This window comes from Narcine bancroftii, chromosome 4, assembly GCF_036971445.1.
Source record: "Narcine bancroftii isolate sNarBan1 chromosome 4, sNarBan1.hap1, whole genome shotgun sequence".
NCBI classification, from domain to species: Eukaryota; Metazoa; Chordata; class Chondrichthyes; order Torpediniformes; family Narcinidae; genus Narcine; species Narcine bancroftii.
This window is the reverse complement of record NC_091472.1, coordinates 176477141-176491036: the sequence shown is the minus strand read 5'-3', so window position 1 is coordinate 176491036 and position 13896 is coordinate 176477141. Positions and strand designations below refer to the sequence as shown.

At 39.4% G+C, this 13896-nt stretch overlaps 1 protein-coding gene across 7 annotated transcripts in view; it reads right to left on the bottom strand.

Moving 5' to 3' along the window:
• Window positions 1–13896, bottom strand: part of taok3a (TAO kinase 3a) — a 119203-nt gene that overhangs the window by 29316 nt on the left and 75991 nt on the right. For 6 of the 7 annotated variants that reach the window (XM_069933125.1, XM_069933126.1, XM_069933129.1 and 3 more), the window contains 2 exons: window positions 13467–13634; window positions 6626–6826 (listed from right to left, as the gene is read on the bottom strand). In XM_069933125.1, coding sequence (XP_069789226.1) covers window positions 6626–6826; window positions 13467–13634 — 369 coding nt within the window. The remainder of the gene's footprint in view (window positions 1–6625; window positions 6827–13466; window positions 13635–13896) is intronic. The other variant, XM_069933131.1, reaches the window with a different exon arrangement.

Here is a 13896-nt window from a genome sequence, read left to right as displayed (position 1 = left end):
TACTCTTTTGGACTTCAAAGGTCTTCAGAAGATCTACATGCATTACATCAACTGGTTTCCCCTCATTATTCTACCAGTTCTATCCTCAAAAAGTTTGTATATCAAACAAACAATAAGATCAAAGAACGACTTTGTATTGTACAACATCCACTATAATCTATTCCCAAATTGGCTGCTCCAGGTACGGTCCAAAATGCCAACCAACTGCAATCATTGACTTGGTATGTCTGGTCAGTAGGCAAATTAAAGCGTCTCATGTTTACTGATGCAGTTCTCTACATTTCTACCACTGTACATAGACAATTCCATCAATGTCTTCTGCACCTTGCTGATCCAATTTATCACATTATCATCCAGATCGTTGATATAGATGACAAGCATCAATGGTTTCAGTACCGATCCCTGAATCACACCACTAGTCATGGGTCTCCAGTCTGATAATCATCCACCATCACTCTGTCTTCTTTTAAAAAAAAACCCTAGTAAATAAAAGTTGTTCTTACAAGATAAATGACATATAACATTAAACAACATTAAAATTAGAGCTGGAAAATTATTGTGATAATGATGACTAGATTGTTTTAGGAAGGGACGTTGTCCAAATGAACATTGATAAATAAGATTTGGGCAAGAAAAATGGCAGTTAGGGGTCTATTACACAAAATGAAAAACTATATCTTAAAGTTAAAAAGTATCCAAACATGCAAATCATTTGTAACAACTGAAAAGTGGCAAAGCAGCAGGTATGGATGGAATCCCCCCCAGAGGTCTGGAAGGCTGGCGGCAAAACTCTGCATGCCAAACTGCTTGAGTTTTTCAAGCTCTGCTGGGACCAAGGAAAGCTGCCTCAGGACCTTCGTGATGTCATCATCATCACCCTGTACAAAAACAAAGGCGAGAAATCAGACTGCTCTCCATTGCAGGCAAAATCTTTGCTAGGATTCTCCTAAATAGAATAATACCTAGTGTCACCGAGAATGTTCTCCCAGAATCACAGTGCGGCTTTCGCGCAAACAGAGGAACTACTGACATGGTCTTTGCCCTCAGACAGCTCCAAGAAAAGTGCAGAGAACAAAACAAAGGACTCTACATCACCTTTGTTGACCTCACCAAAGCCTTCAACACCATGAGTAGGAAAGGACTTTGGCAAATACTAAAAGACTCTTAAACTGGCATATGGATGGAAGAAAAATAGAGGGTTACGGGGTATGAAGGTTTAGTACCTATTTTAAAGAAATATATGGGTTGGCACAACATTGAGGACCAAAGGGCCTGTACTGTGCTGTAGTGTTCTAAGTGTGAGGTGATTCATTTTGGAAGGCCAAATGAAGAAAGGACATACATGGTAAATGGCAGGGCATTGAGGAAAGCGGTAGAACAGAGGGATGTGGAAATACAGGAACACAATTCCCTGAAACTGGTGTCACAGGTAAACAGAGATGAAAAGAGAGCTTTTGGCATATTGGCCAGATCAAAGTATTGAGTAATAGGAGTTGGGATGTTATGGTAAAGCTGTACAAGACATTAGTGAGGCCAAATTTGGAGTATTGTGTGCAGTTTTGGTCATCTAACTATAGGAAAGATATCAATAAGATAGAAAGAGTGCAGAAAAGATTTACTAGGATGTTGCCCAGACTTCAGAAACTGAGTCACAGAGAAAGGTTAAACAAATGGGTTAGGACTTTATTCCCTGGAGCATAGAATGAGGGAGATTTGATATTTAGCATTATGAGGGGTCCAGAGTAAATCTAGGTAGCCTTTCTTCAGTGATGGTAGGTGAAAAACAACCATAGAACATGGGTTAAGGGAGAAAGGGGAAAGTTTAGGGGGAACATGAGAGGGAACTTGTTTACACACAGATGGTGGGAGTGTACAATGAGCTGCCAATTGAAGTAGTAAATGCAGGTTCAATTTTTACATTAAGACAAATTTGGACAGATACATGGATAGGTATGGACTGGGTGCAGGTTAATGGGACTAGGCCGAATAATAATTCGGCACAGGACAAGAAAGATCAAAGGACCTGTTTCTGTGCTGTAATGTTCTATGATTCTATTTCATTCCAGATTTCTATCCACTGGGACTACTCTCCACTCCTACCATTACCATGTCTAAATGCCTATTTACTAGTACACTCCTTGCTTGTTTTGATAGAACCCTGGTTCAGCTGCATTCTGAACAGTTCTTTTCTCCTTCCTCAGAACGGATGGCAGTGGTCCAGCAAGTTGAAAACCACTGTCCACAGCAATCCATAAGCTATTTATTTCCTTGATGCTATTAATTGTCTACCAATTTGCTAGTGGCTTAGTCAATGATCTGGAAATTATCACGCTTATTGGTTCTTCCTTTCAATGTACCTCTAAGATGCTTTAAGTCTCTTGGGAGAACCATTCTTTTCTATCCCACCTTCATCAATCGTACCCACATGGGCCACTACCACTGGATTCTTCCACTCCAGTTCCTCTCTAACTAAAGGGACTTCCTTTATTGACACCTGGCTGCAAAGGACAGTGTTCTACCTTCCAGATATATTTCTTTCACAACTCCATTTTCTTTTCAACCATCCCCACGTGAATGGCTTCCTATATAATAGTATCAGTTTGCTCATCTCCCTGTCCACTTATTCGCACGAGAGTTTCAGGAACCTCTAATATGCTGGACAAGTGGAAGTATTCAGATCCCTGCAAAATGCCTCATTCACAATCGGTTCCTCCTGTGCCTGATGACGTCAACTACAAAATCTTAAACTTAACGAGTGTGACAGGAGCACCTGTCCAAGTTCATTGTCACTGATGCATCACTGATGGTAGCTTTGATTCCTGTTCATCCTCAAAGAGTTGAAGTTTCTTGAGCTTGAGGGAAAAGGAATCTCAGGGTTGTATGTGATGTCATGTATGTACTTGGACAATAAACCTGAAATCTAAATCTGAGCTACAGATATTCACTGCAGATGTATTTGCCTTGGTCAAATATATCTAATACTTCTTACATCTTGCAGAAGCAGCATTGTCTAATGGCAAATTTTGTTTTTTTACAAGCTAGAAGGAAGTTAATTGGGATATGGGGAGCATGAGTTCTTGATGGTCAGCATGGATTCAGTGCAAATATATGACTGGCATAAGATAAGCCATGATCTTATTGAGTGGAATAGTAGGCACAAGGTGCTAATTAACCAGCTATTGCTTTTATTTTGTAACACATCTGTGCCCAAAATTTGTTTCATCATATTCTGCACCTCTGCAGGAAGTTTCAGATGGACCATAAGAACATTATGCTATGGTTTGACAGGCTAACAACATCAGATCAAATTTTAATTGAAAAAAATTCAATCATACTTCATGAGATGTCCATATGCTAATGCGAACCACAAATTCAAAATCTGGGAAAAAAATCAATGCATCTCCTTCAATTATAGTTTTGTTTTTTTTAATAACTTTATTTAAAATTTTATGACATGAATAAAATTAAAATTACATTTAAAGAAATAATAAAAAATAAGATAATAAAAATTAGAATACTACATCATTCTCTCTCTCTTTGGCTTGGCTTCGCGGACGAAGATTTATGGAGGGGGTAAATGTCCACGTCAGCTGCAGGCTCGTTTGTGGCTGACAAGTCCGATGCGGGACAGGCAGACACGGTTGCAGGGGAAAATTGGTTGGTTGGGGTTGGGTGTTGGGTTTTTCCTCCTTTGCCTTTTGTCAGTGAGGTGGGCTCTGCGGTCTTCTTCAAAGGAGGTTGCTGCCCGCCAAACTGTGAGGCGCCAAGATGCACGGTTTGAGGCGATATCAGCCCACTGGCGGTGGTCAATGTGGCAGGCACCAAGAGATTTCTTTAGGCAGTCCTTGTACCTTTTCTTTGGTGCACCTCTGTCACGGTAGCCAGTGGAGAGCTCGCCATATAACACGATCTTGGGAAGGCGATGGTCCTCCATTCTGGAGACGTGACCCACCCAGTGCAGCTGGACCTTCAGCAGCGTGGACTCGATGCTGTCAACCTCTGCCATCTTGAGTACTTCGACGTTAGGGATGAAAGCGCTCCAATGAATGTTGAGGATGGAGTGGAGACAACGCTGGTGGAAGCGTTCTAGGAGCCGTAGGTGATGCCGGTAGAGGACCCATGATTCGGAGCCAAACAGGAGTGTGGGTATGACAACGGCTCTGTATACGCTTATCTTTGTGAGGTTTTTCAGTTGGTTGTTTTTCCAAACTCTTTTGTGTAGTCTTCCAAAGGCGCTATTTGCCTTGGCGAGTCTGTTGTCTATCTCGTTGTCGATCCTTGCATCTGATGAAATGGTGCAGCCGAGATAGGTAAACTGGTTGACCGTTTTGAGTTTTGTGTGCCCGATGGAGATGTGGGGGGGCTGGTAGTCATGGTGGGGAGCTGGCTGATGGAGGACCTCAGTTTTCTTCAGGCTGACTTCCAGGCCAAACAAACTACACAAATTAACCCCCCCAATAATTATAACACAACATTAATCGTCTAATTTAAAATTAGTCCAACCCTCCTCCCCAAAATAAAGAGTGATTTCAATGATGGTTTATCCCATGCCTCAATTGCATTGAAACTGAACCAAACATGCAAGTTTTGCATGATTTGTACAATAGTTTCCAAAACAGAGGTGTAACAAATTTCAGTCTTTTTTTTCCCCAATGAGCCCAATCTGAACCTTCCTCATTAATTTTCCACTTTGACTTGGAACATTGAATAAACACCCCACCAGACTCCCAAGTTTGAAATCTAGGTTTTAGAGCAAGTGACAGCAAGTGAAAAGCCACATTACAGAATGACAACTATTGAACTGTATTAATGGACTGTATTAATATAGTAAGTGGATTATTTCTTGGTTTATTTTTGGAATTGAACCTTTTTTCCAATCAATATTTAGATGAGCATTTCCTGTGAGCAACAACAATTGCGGAGGTGTAATTTTAAGCTATGTGAATCTCATCTATAATTATTTAAAATCCAACACTTGTCATAAATCTGGAAGACTCATTCAAGTTATGATTCTTTAATTTTAGATGGAACCATATACTGAAGATTCAATGTTTCAGCTTTATTCAATATATTCAGAATACACATGCAGATCAAACCTGCTGGCAGATTTCAAGATTAATGCTACTCGAGATATCACAAGTCTATTGATACCTACCTGTTCCATATTGAAGTGCAAGCAAAAAGGACAGCCGAAGGTTAAATATGTCCTTTAAATGCAAACCACACAGAATCACAAAAGTAATGATTTTGATTTGTGACAAAAACTTGCTACATTATTGCCAAATTTGTAAAGTGATAAGAAAATAGATGATTGGGTAAAATTATCATTAGGAGTGAAAAAAAAAGATACAAGAGGATGAATGCTGGAGAACACAAGATGCCTGTCAAGTGGAGGAGCACTGTGAACTGTTGGGACTGCAGCAGTCATGTGGGTCCCAGCAAAATCCCATAACTGCTACATTATAGTTGCCAAGGAATCTGGTTAGGAAGTACAAATTGAGAATAAATCTTGGTGAGTTCACTGAGAAATAACTCTCTTGTTCTTTGAAAATCTCAGAAGGCAGATGGAGGAAAATTAAACTATTTCAGTGAACATGTCCACAGAATGAAGCAAAGTGGGTAAAGAAATAATCACTTATGTCAGGACCTCTTGGCATGTCAAACTGTGCATAATATGGAGATTGTATGGGAGAACCTGAAAAAACAAGGCCAATGACAATCAGGCTTGCTTCGAACTTGACTCCAAATTATTTTGGCACAGAGGTGATAAAACTGCAGCTCAACTTTATAACATTATATTGCATCTTGTACTGGCCTTAAAAAGTGCAATACCATTTTAACTCACACTAACTAGTTTCCATGGCCTTCTCCACATTAAATACAGATGAAAAGTATTCAATACATCGCCCATCTCCCATAACATGACAGTTTGGAAAAGGATACGTGAAAGTAGTTCAATAAATACAGTGATACGAGTTCATCACAAAAATTAAGCATTTTAAAATGAACAGACTTAAACACGTAGAAATGCTTAGTTATATTAGAAAATAGTAATCAGGATCTTGGTGCATACAAAAAAATAAACCTGCCTACTATAATTTTGAACCCAGTGAAATATCCTTATTTTTTAATGAACCTCCCTAATGCCTTGCAAATAGATTAAATTTTCAGAAATAGAATAGTCATTATTGTATGGCCTGCTGTTGGCATCCGAAATGCTGTGGCCGAGTTGGAGGCTTGACCAATGACTTGAAATCTGCAGTGAAATATTATTTGCACTTCATTTCAGCAAAAGAGCAGAAAGTTTCACCACGGTGGAGACCAGATCCTGCCAGAGTTCTTCCATTTTGTTCGTCAGTCCTGGTCTCTTAGAACTCTTCCACCAAACTTTCAGTGGATACTCAGGATAAAACCTTAAAACACCCACCTGTGGAAATTCATTGCTCACGAGAGAAAAGTTAAAACAGCAAAATACAATTTATATTTGAGGTTATTTTCAAACTAACGATTGTATTCTAGATTTTGCTGAAACTTGGATCTTAGAAGGCATGCTTTTCTAAAAAATTAGTAATTCTTTAAATAACATATTTGGAAACATTATTTACAACATAACACTGCTACCTACCTTTCTGTGGATGACGGAGACACTGGATTGCATGGTGTTATCACCGTCATGCATCATGGCGATCTCTGAGCTATCAAAGACTTCATGCAGACTGTTAACACTGCTATTCTGGCTCCCTGTGCTGATTGACATACTGGGAATGGATTGATTACTTCCCAGGCTGTCTACTTTACTACCTAGGCCTGCACCATGCTCACTGTCCTGTAAGATAGAGGAAAGCAATGTTAGTGTTGGTGAACATGCATTAGTACAGTCAGGCATCTGGAAATCACATGCAGCAAGGCAATTCTAATGTGACAATTTAGTTAGCCAGATAACTAACTCGATGCCCTGAACTTCAGCGGGAAGATGGAATGTACGCAACGGCTATATGAAATGATCATGCATGCTGGGCATTCTTAATGTTTCAGAGGATTATGATTCTACAAAGTCAGAATCATTAGTTGGTTGCAATTTTGAGGTGGGTAGGATCAGCAAGAAGGTTGAAAAAGAAAGTGCAGCACCTTGCATTTCAACTGAATACCATCACCAGAGAGAGAAAAATAAGAACTGACTCCCTATTTGGCCCAGCATATCCATGACATTTAAAAAAAAAGTTATTCAGCGTAATTACACCTACAGCTCTCAGTCTAAAGCCTGAGTCAACTATTCAGACATTTTTTAAGCAAGGATTTTACTGTCCTGAGTAGAGATTTTTTCTTCTTCACAAAATCTTTAGCCTGCTGCCCAAGTTTCATGTTCTCAAGTGACCAACATTTCTGTTAAAGATCTTCCTTTCATCTTCATCCTCTCAACTGAATTCCACTTGGCTAACTGTCCACTAAAGTAATAACATTATACACTGTGATTGGGAATTGGGGCTGAAGTTGGATGAACTCTGGATCATTTGGGAGGCTAAGGGGGTGATAGGAATTACAGGAGCGCAATCACTCCAAGGAGTCAGGAGGAAGGTAGCTGGGTGACAGTCAAAAGAGGGAAAGGGAACAGTGGCTGCTCCCGTCAATAACTCGTATACCATTTTGAAATCTGTTAAGTGGACCGAGCTAACAGGGAAAAGCCCTGGTGGTCACATCTATAGCACAGAGTCTGGCCCTGTGGCTAAGGGAGGGAGAAGAGGCAAACATTAGTGATAGGGGATATAACAGTTAGGGGAAAAGGTAAGAAGTTCTGAGGAAAAGTTTAAGAATTCCAAATAGTACGTTGCCTCCCAAGTCCCAGAATCAGGGATATCTCAGATCAAGTTACAGCATTTTCAAGAGGGAGGGTGAGCAATTAGATGTCATGGTCCATGGAGAGATGAATGATTTAGGGGTCAGAAGGGTGAAGAGATCTGCAAAGAAAGCTCAGGTGCTAAGCTGAAAGATAAAACCTCCAGGTCTGTGATCTCAAGAATAGAAGGATGATGCAACTGAACACATGGCTAAAGTCATGGTGCAGGAGGGAGGGCTTCAGGTTTCTGGAAGGTGGTGTTTGCATGTGAACTGGAAGGGGACTTGTATCCTTGCGGGAAGATTTGCTAATGCCTGCTCCTAAATTTGTAGGGGGGTGGGAACCACAGCAGAATGTGGAATGGAGGAGGAAAAAAAGATGTTAAAACTGCATACAAAGATGGAAATCAAAGGGTTGTACATAGTTGAAATAATTTTTGCAGGTGGATCTACTTCAATGCAAGTATTGTTGGAAAGGCAGTCGAGCTAAGAGCATGGATTGGGATGGGGAATTATGACATTGTGGCCAAATTAGTGAGACTTGATTGCAGGAAGGGCAGGACTGGCAGCTCACAGCTCAATGCTCAGAGGTTCAGTTATTTCAGACATGATAGAGCAGGATGGATGAAAGGAGGAGGAGTGACTTTACTCATCAGGGGAAATATCACAGCTGTGTTCAGCCAGGACAGACCAGAGGGCTTGTCTACTGAGTCTATATGGGTGGAGCTGAGGAACTGGAAATATATGATCACATTCGTGGGGTTTTATTATAGACCACCCAATATTCAGAGAGAATTGGAGAAACAAGTATGTAGTGAGATAGCAGACAGCAGCAGGAAACAAAATTCTGAGAGTTGGTGACTTTAAATGTCAACATTTTGACTGAGACTCGCATACTGTAAAAGGGCTGGATGGCTTGGAATTTGTCAAAAGTGTTCCAGAAAGTTTGTGAAATACAGGAGTACCAACTTGAGCCTGTGTTGTACTGGATATCTTATTAGGAAACGAGAAAGGACACGTGACAGAACTATGTGTAGGGGAGCATTTTGGGACTTACGATCATAATGCCGTTAGTTTTGAGATAATTATGGATAAGGATAAGTTTGATACTCGGGTTGAGATTCTAAATTGGATAAAGGCCAATTTTGAGGAAATAAGAAATGATCTACAAAGCATGGATTGGGATAAGGTATTTCCTGACAAGGAAATAGAAGGCCTTCAAATGTGAAATATTGTGAGTACAGAGTTTGTATGTTCCGGTCAGGATTAAAGGCAAAGTTAACAGGCAAAAAGAACTTTGGTTTTAGAAGGATATTGGGGATCTGGTTAAGAATAAGAGAGAGGTAGATAGCAGGTATAGGTCACAAGGAGCAAAAATGAAAAGAAAAAATGAAGGAAAAGAAACTTAAGAAGGAAGTTACAAGGGCTGAAAGACATGAGGTTGGTATGTGTGGAGTCAGAAGAAATGGGGAAGACCTTAACAAACCTCAGTTCTGTTTTCTATGATGTATCTTCTGACAAACTAGCATACAATGTGGTCTTAGACATTTCTCCTAAGAAGAGTGTTGATAGAACAAACAGGAAAGATAAATTTTGAATTTTGTTTTAAAATTACAAAAATATAACTATATCTTTTTTCCCCCCCCCCCAAATAAAGATTTGGAATAATCTTCATAGCAGTGAGGAAAAACACATTTAACAAGTAAATATTTTGCAATGGCTGTGAGATGGGGGCAGATGGTGGCAAGTTTTTACTAAATTCAAATTGGCCCACTGGCCGTTCTCCTGCATAATTACCCTGTCACTACATTTTTTAAAAAAAATGTACAAACACGATTGATTTTTAATGAATTAAAACAAGCAATCTTTTCTTTAAATAACCCTCTTTAAAAAATCTAAATGCACAAATTCATGCACATGCACAAAATTGATCCATTGAATAAAATTCCAAACAATTCTCTGATAATTATTCACATCCAACTGAAGTTAAAGATATTTTTCCCTCTGCTATTAATTTTTCCAAAATTAATTCATGGTATGGGACATATTTGGCAGTCAGGATTTGTTATTCTCCATTCCCAATTGTTCATTAAACAAATTTGTTTGTTCAGTCATTTCAGAAGACCATTAAAAATCAGCCAAAACATTGTGTTGACTCCAATATGTCAGGCTGCATAATAGGAGTAAATCTACTTCCCAAAGGATACAAGAAGACTATATGAATTTTTATAACAATCCAATAGTTTGGGTATGTAAAGAGGAAAAAATTGGTTAGGACCAAAATTGGGCCCTTAAAAATAGAAAAGGGAGAAATTATTAAGGGAAGCAAGAAAATGGCTGATGAATTTAACAGATACTTTGGATCAGTCTTCACCAGGGAAGATACCGGTAAAGGTCAGATAGGGGGTAGAGGTCCTGCGGTATTGAAGGAATTGATAGAAATTCCAACGGTAATGGAGGAATTGATGGAAATCCAGATTCGGAGGAAGCATGTGGTCTAGAGTAAACTGAAAGGATTGAAAGCTGCTAAGTCCCCAGGGCCGGATGGACTGCATCACAAGGGAGGTTGCTCTTGAAATTCTGGATGCATTGGTCAACATTTTCAAGTGTTCTATAGATTCAGGAGAGGTGCCTGTGGATTGGAGGGTGGCTAATGTTGTGCCGCTTTTTAAGAAGGGAGGGAGGGAGAGAATGGGCAATTACAGAGTGGTTAGCCTGACGTCAGTAGTGGGGTAGATATTAGAATCTATTATAAAAGTAGAAATAACTGAACACTTAGACAGTAATAATAGTATCATTACAAGTCAGCATGGATTTCTGAAGGGAAAATCATACTTGACTAACCTTCTGAAAATGTGACGAGGAGGGTGGAGATGGGAGAGCCAGTCGATGTGGTGTACGTGGACTTTCAGAAGGCTTTTGATAAGGTCCCACACAGGAGATCAGTAGGCAAAATCAGAGAGCATGGTATTGGGGGTAGGGTGCTGACATGGATAGAAAATTGGCTGACAGACAGGAAACAAAGAGTAGGGATTTACAGGTCACTTTTGGGATGGCAGGATGTGACAAATGGGGTCCTGCAGTGCTCGGTGCTGGGTCCTCAGTTGTTTATCAAACATATTAATGATTTAGATAAGGGGATTAGCAAATTTGCAGATGACATGAAACTGGGTGGCAGTGTGAAGTGTGAGACGGATGTCAGGACTAAGCAGGGGGAATTAGACAGGTTAAGTGAGTGGGCGGATGCATGGAAGATCCCGTTTAATGTAGATACATGTGAGGTTATCCACTTTGGGGGCAGGAACAGGAAGGCAGATTATTATTTGAATGGAGTCAAGTTAGGGAGTGGGGAAGTGCAACGTTATCTAGGTGTACTTGTACATCAGTCACTAAAAGCTAGCATACAAGTTCAACAAGCTGAGAAAAAGGCAAATGGCATGTTGGCCTTCATAAAAAGGGGAATAGAGTATAGGAGTAAAGATGTCCTTTTGCAGTTGTCAGGGTCCTGTTGAGACCACACCTGGAGTATCGTGTCCAGTTCTAGTCTCCTAATTTGAGGAAGGACATTCTCGCTATTGAGGGAGTGCAGCGTATATTCACAAGGTTAGTTCCCGGGATGGTGGGATTGATGTATGCTGAAAGGTTGAAAAAACTGGGGTTGTATACGTTGGAATTTAGAAGGATGAGGGGAGATATGATTGAGGAATACAAGATTATTAAGGGATTGGACACAATAGAAACTGATTACATGTTTCTGATAATGGGGGGAAACTAGGACTAGAGGCCATAATTTAAGAATACAGGGAAGGCCCTTTAAGACAGAGATGAGAAAGAAGTTTTATTTATTTATTTTTTTTACCCAGAGTTGTTGGTCTGTGGAATGTTTTGCCGCAGAGGGTGGTAGAGGCGGGTTCTCTGGAGAAGTTCAAGAGGTAGTTAGATAAGGTTCTTGTGGACAGAGGAATTAAGGGTTATGGGGACAGGGTACTGATAATGGAAGATCAACCATGATCTCAATGAATGGTGGTGCTGGCTCGATGGGCCGAATGCCCACTCCAGCCCCTATCGTCTTATCTTTTAATATCCAAATTTGATTACTTAAATTTAAAACTTCCCCAGCACAAATGGGGTCAATTACCTGGGCTCAGGGACACTAATCTATAATTTTATTCAATGGTTTGGTTAACAGGCATACTATACAAATCCAAGCATGGTGTTTTCCATTTAAAAATGATGTGAAGATCTGCAATCTGATTAAATGCTAGGAACACAGGTGAACCACACCTCATTTCCTATATCCATTACAGATACTTATCTTGACAAGATACTCAATAACAAAGCAGAATAAATTGTCCAGTCTTCTTCAATGCAGAAATACTCACATTTAGCCAAAGGGTGATAAATTAGTCAATCTAATATCCACATGGATAAAACTTGGGGACATAAACCATTCCTTCATCTGATATACAGCTGAATACTACTGAACAGGTCCTTAACCAAAAAGCTACTGGGAATATAAAGCACGCTAACTATGCACCCTTTCGTTTCTATTGTTCATACGCCATCCTCTAATTTTGTTTGAGCATCTGCCCAAATGTATCCATTTGAAATTTGACAGTTCTACACTTAAAATGTGAATTTTGAAATTTGTAATAAATGCTATCAAAGAGCTATTACTCAACTCAATTTGGCAAGTGGGTGACAAATCACACCAGTTATTTGATCTTCAGTTTAATCATTTTGCTTAACCAAAAATTACTTGTAAAAACTCATGGTTTTTTTTTTAAATTTTTTTTTCACACCATAAATCACATTAGCCATGATATACACTATTTCTTTTTCACACATATACAGTGACTTTTTCTCCCCCCCCCTCCCTCCTCCCAAGCCACCCCCCCACCCCCCCCTCTCATCCATTTTAGGTACAATCTAGGTTGCATTAAGCCAGTCAGACAATGTTGTCATTCAACAAAAATACACCAGAAATTCTACTGAGTCCATTCTTTTCTTTCCTTCTCCTTCCATCAGCTTAGGTAATGTTTGTCCCCGGTAGGTTTTCGCTATTGTATTTAATGTAAGGCTCCTATACTTGTTCGAATATTTCAATATTATTTCTTAACCTATATGTTATTTTTTCTAATGGAATACATTTATTCATTTAAATTTAGTAGTTTCTTCCTTTTAATTTGGTTATGTATTCCATTAATATTTAAAGTCATATAGTTCAGCGTAGCCCTTTTATATTTTGTTTATCTTCTCTTTCCGTTTTTCCATCATTACCTTTCCTCCTTTTCCATTTCTGTGAAAACTCATGGTTGAGGTTCAAAGAACAAGATGACTGGTAGCTGAGATTTTGTCTGATCCAGAGAAAATGAGCTTGTTTCGATAGATACTGGTTGGCCTCCGCTTAGAAGTCTTTACAAATATTGCTACAACTTCATACTTGTTTTTATGCATGTAGCATAGGCATGAAAGCAAAAGGTCTAGTGATACTACAGGAACTATATTTCTTTGGCATTTTCAGGAGGGGCGGGGGAACAGGATGGAAAGAAATGACCCTACCAAATCATTTGGCTTCTTTACACATTTATTTAGATTTGGATCCATTATTTTTGGCATGTAATTCACCTTACCTCCTCTTCTTCTTGAGATTCTGTTGTTGGTCCATTGCGAGTTTCTTGAAAAAGGATCTTTTTCATTTTTCTATACTGAAGATTATCCAGCTCTCGAACTGCATCTTTTGTTCTTGCAATAAGGTCACAAAGAACTCTTTGTGGATGCTCTCGGCGTACAAATTCATGCTGAAGCACAAATTTCAAATGATCAACACTAAAACATCTAATCAACATCCAATTATTTTTAATTATATATGCTGTATTGCACAAAGAATGCGACTAGAGAATAGCGGAAAATATTTTAATTTTCAGGAAACAAGACCATTTTGTGAAGCAAACAGCCTTGTACCATAATAGTACTGTGCTTCATACACAGATGTATTTTGGAACCATAATCTGATGGCGTGACTGAATAACACACACACTCCCCATGTTTATAGCAGGATTT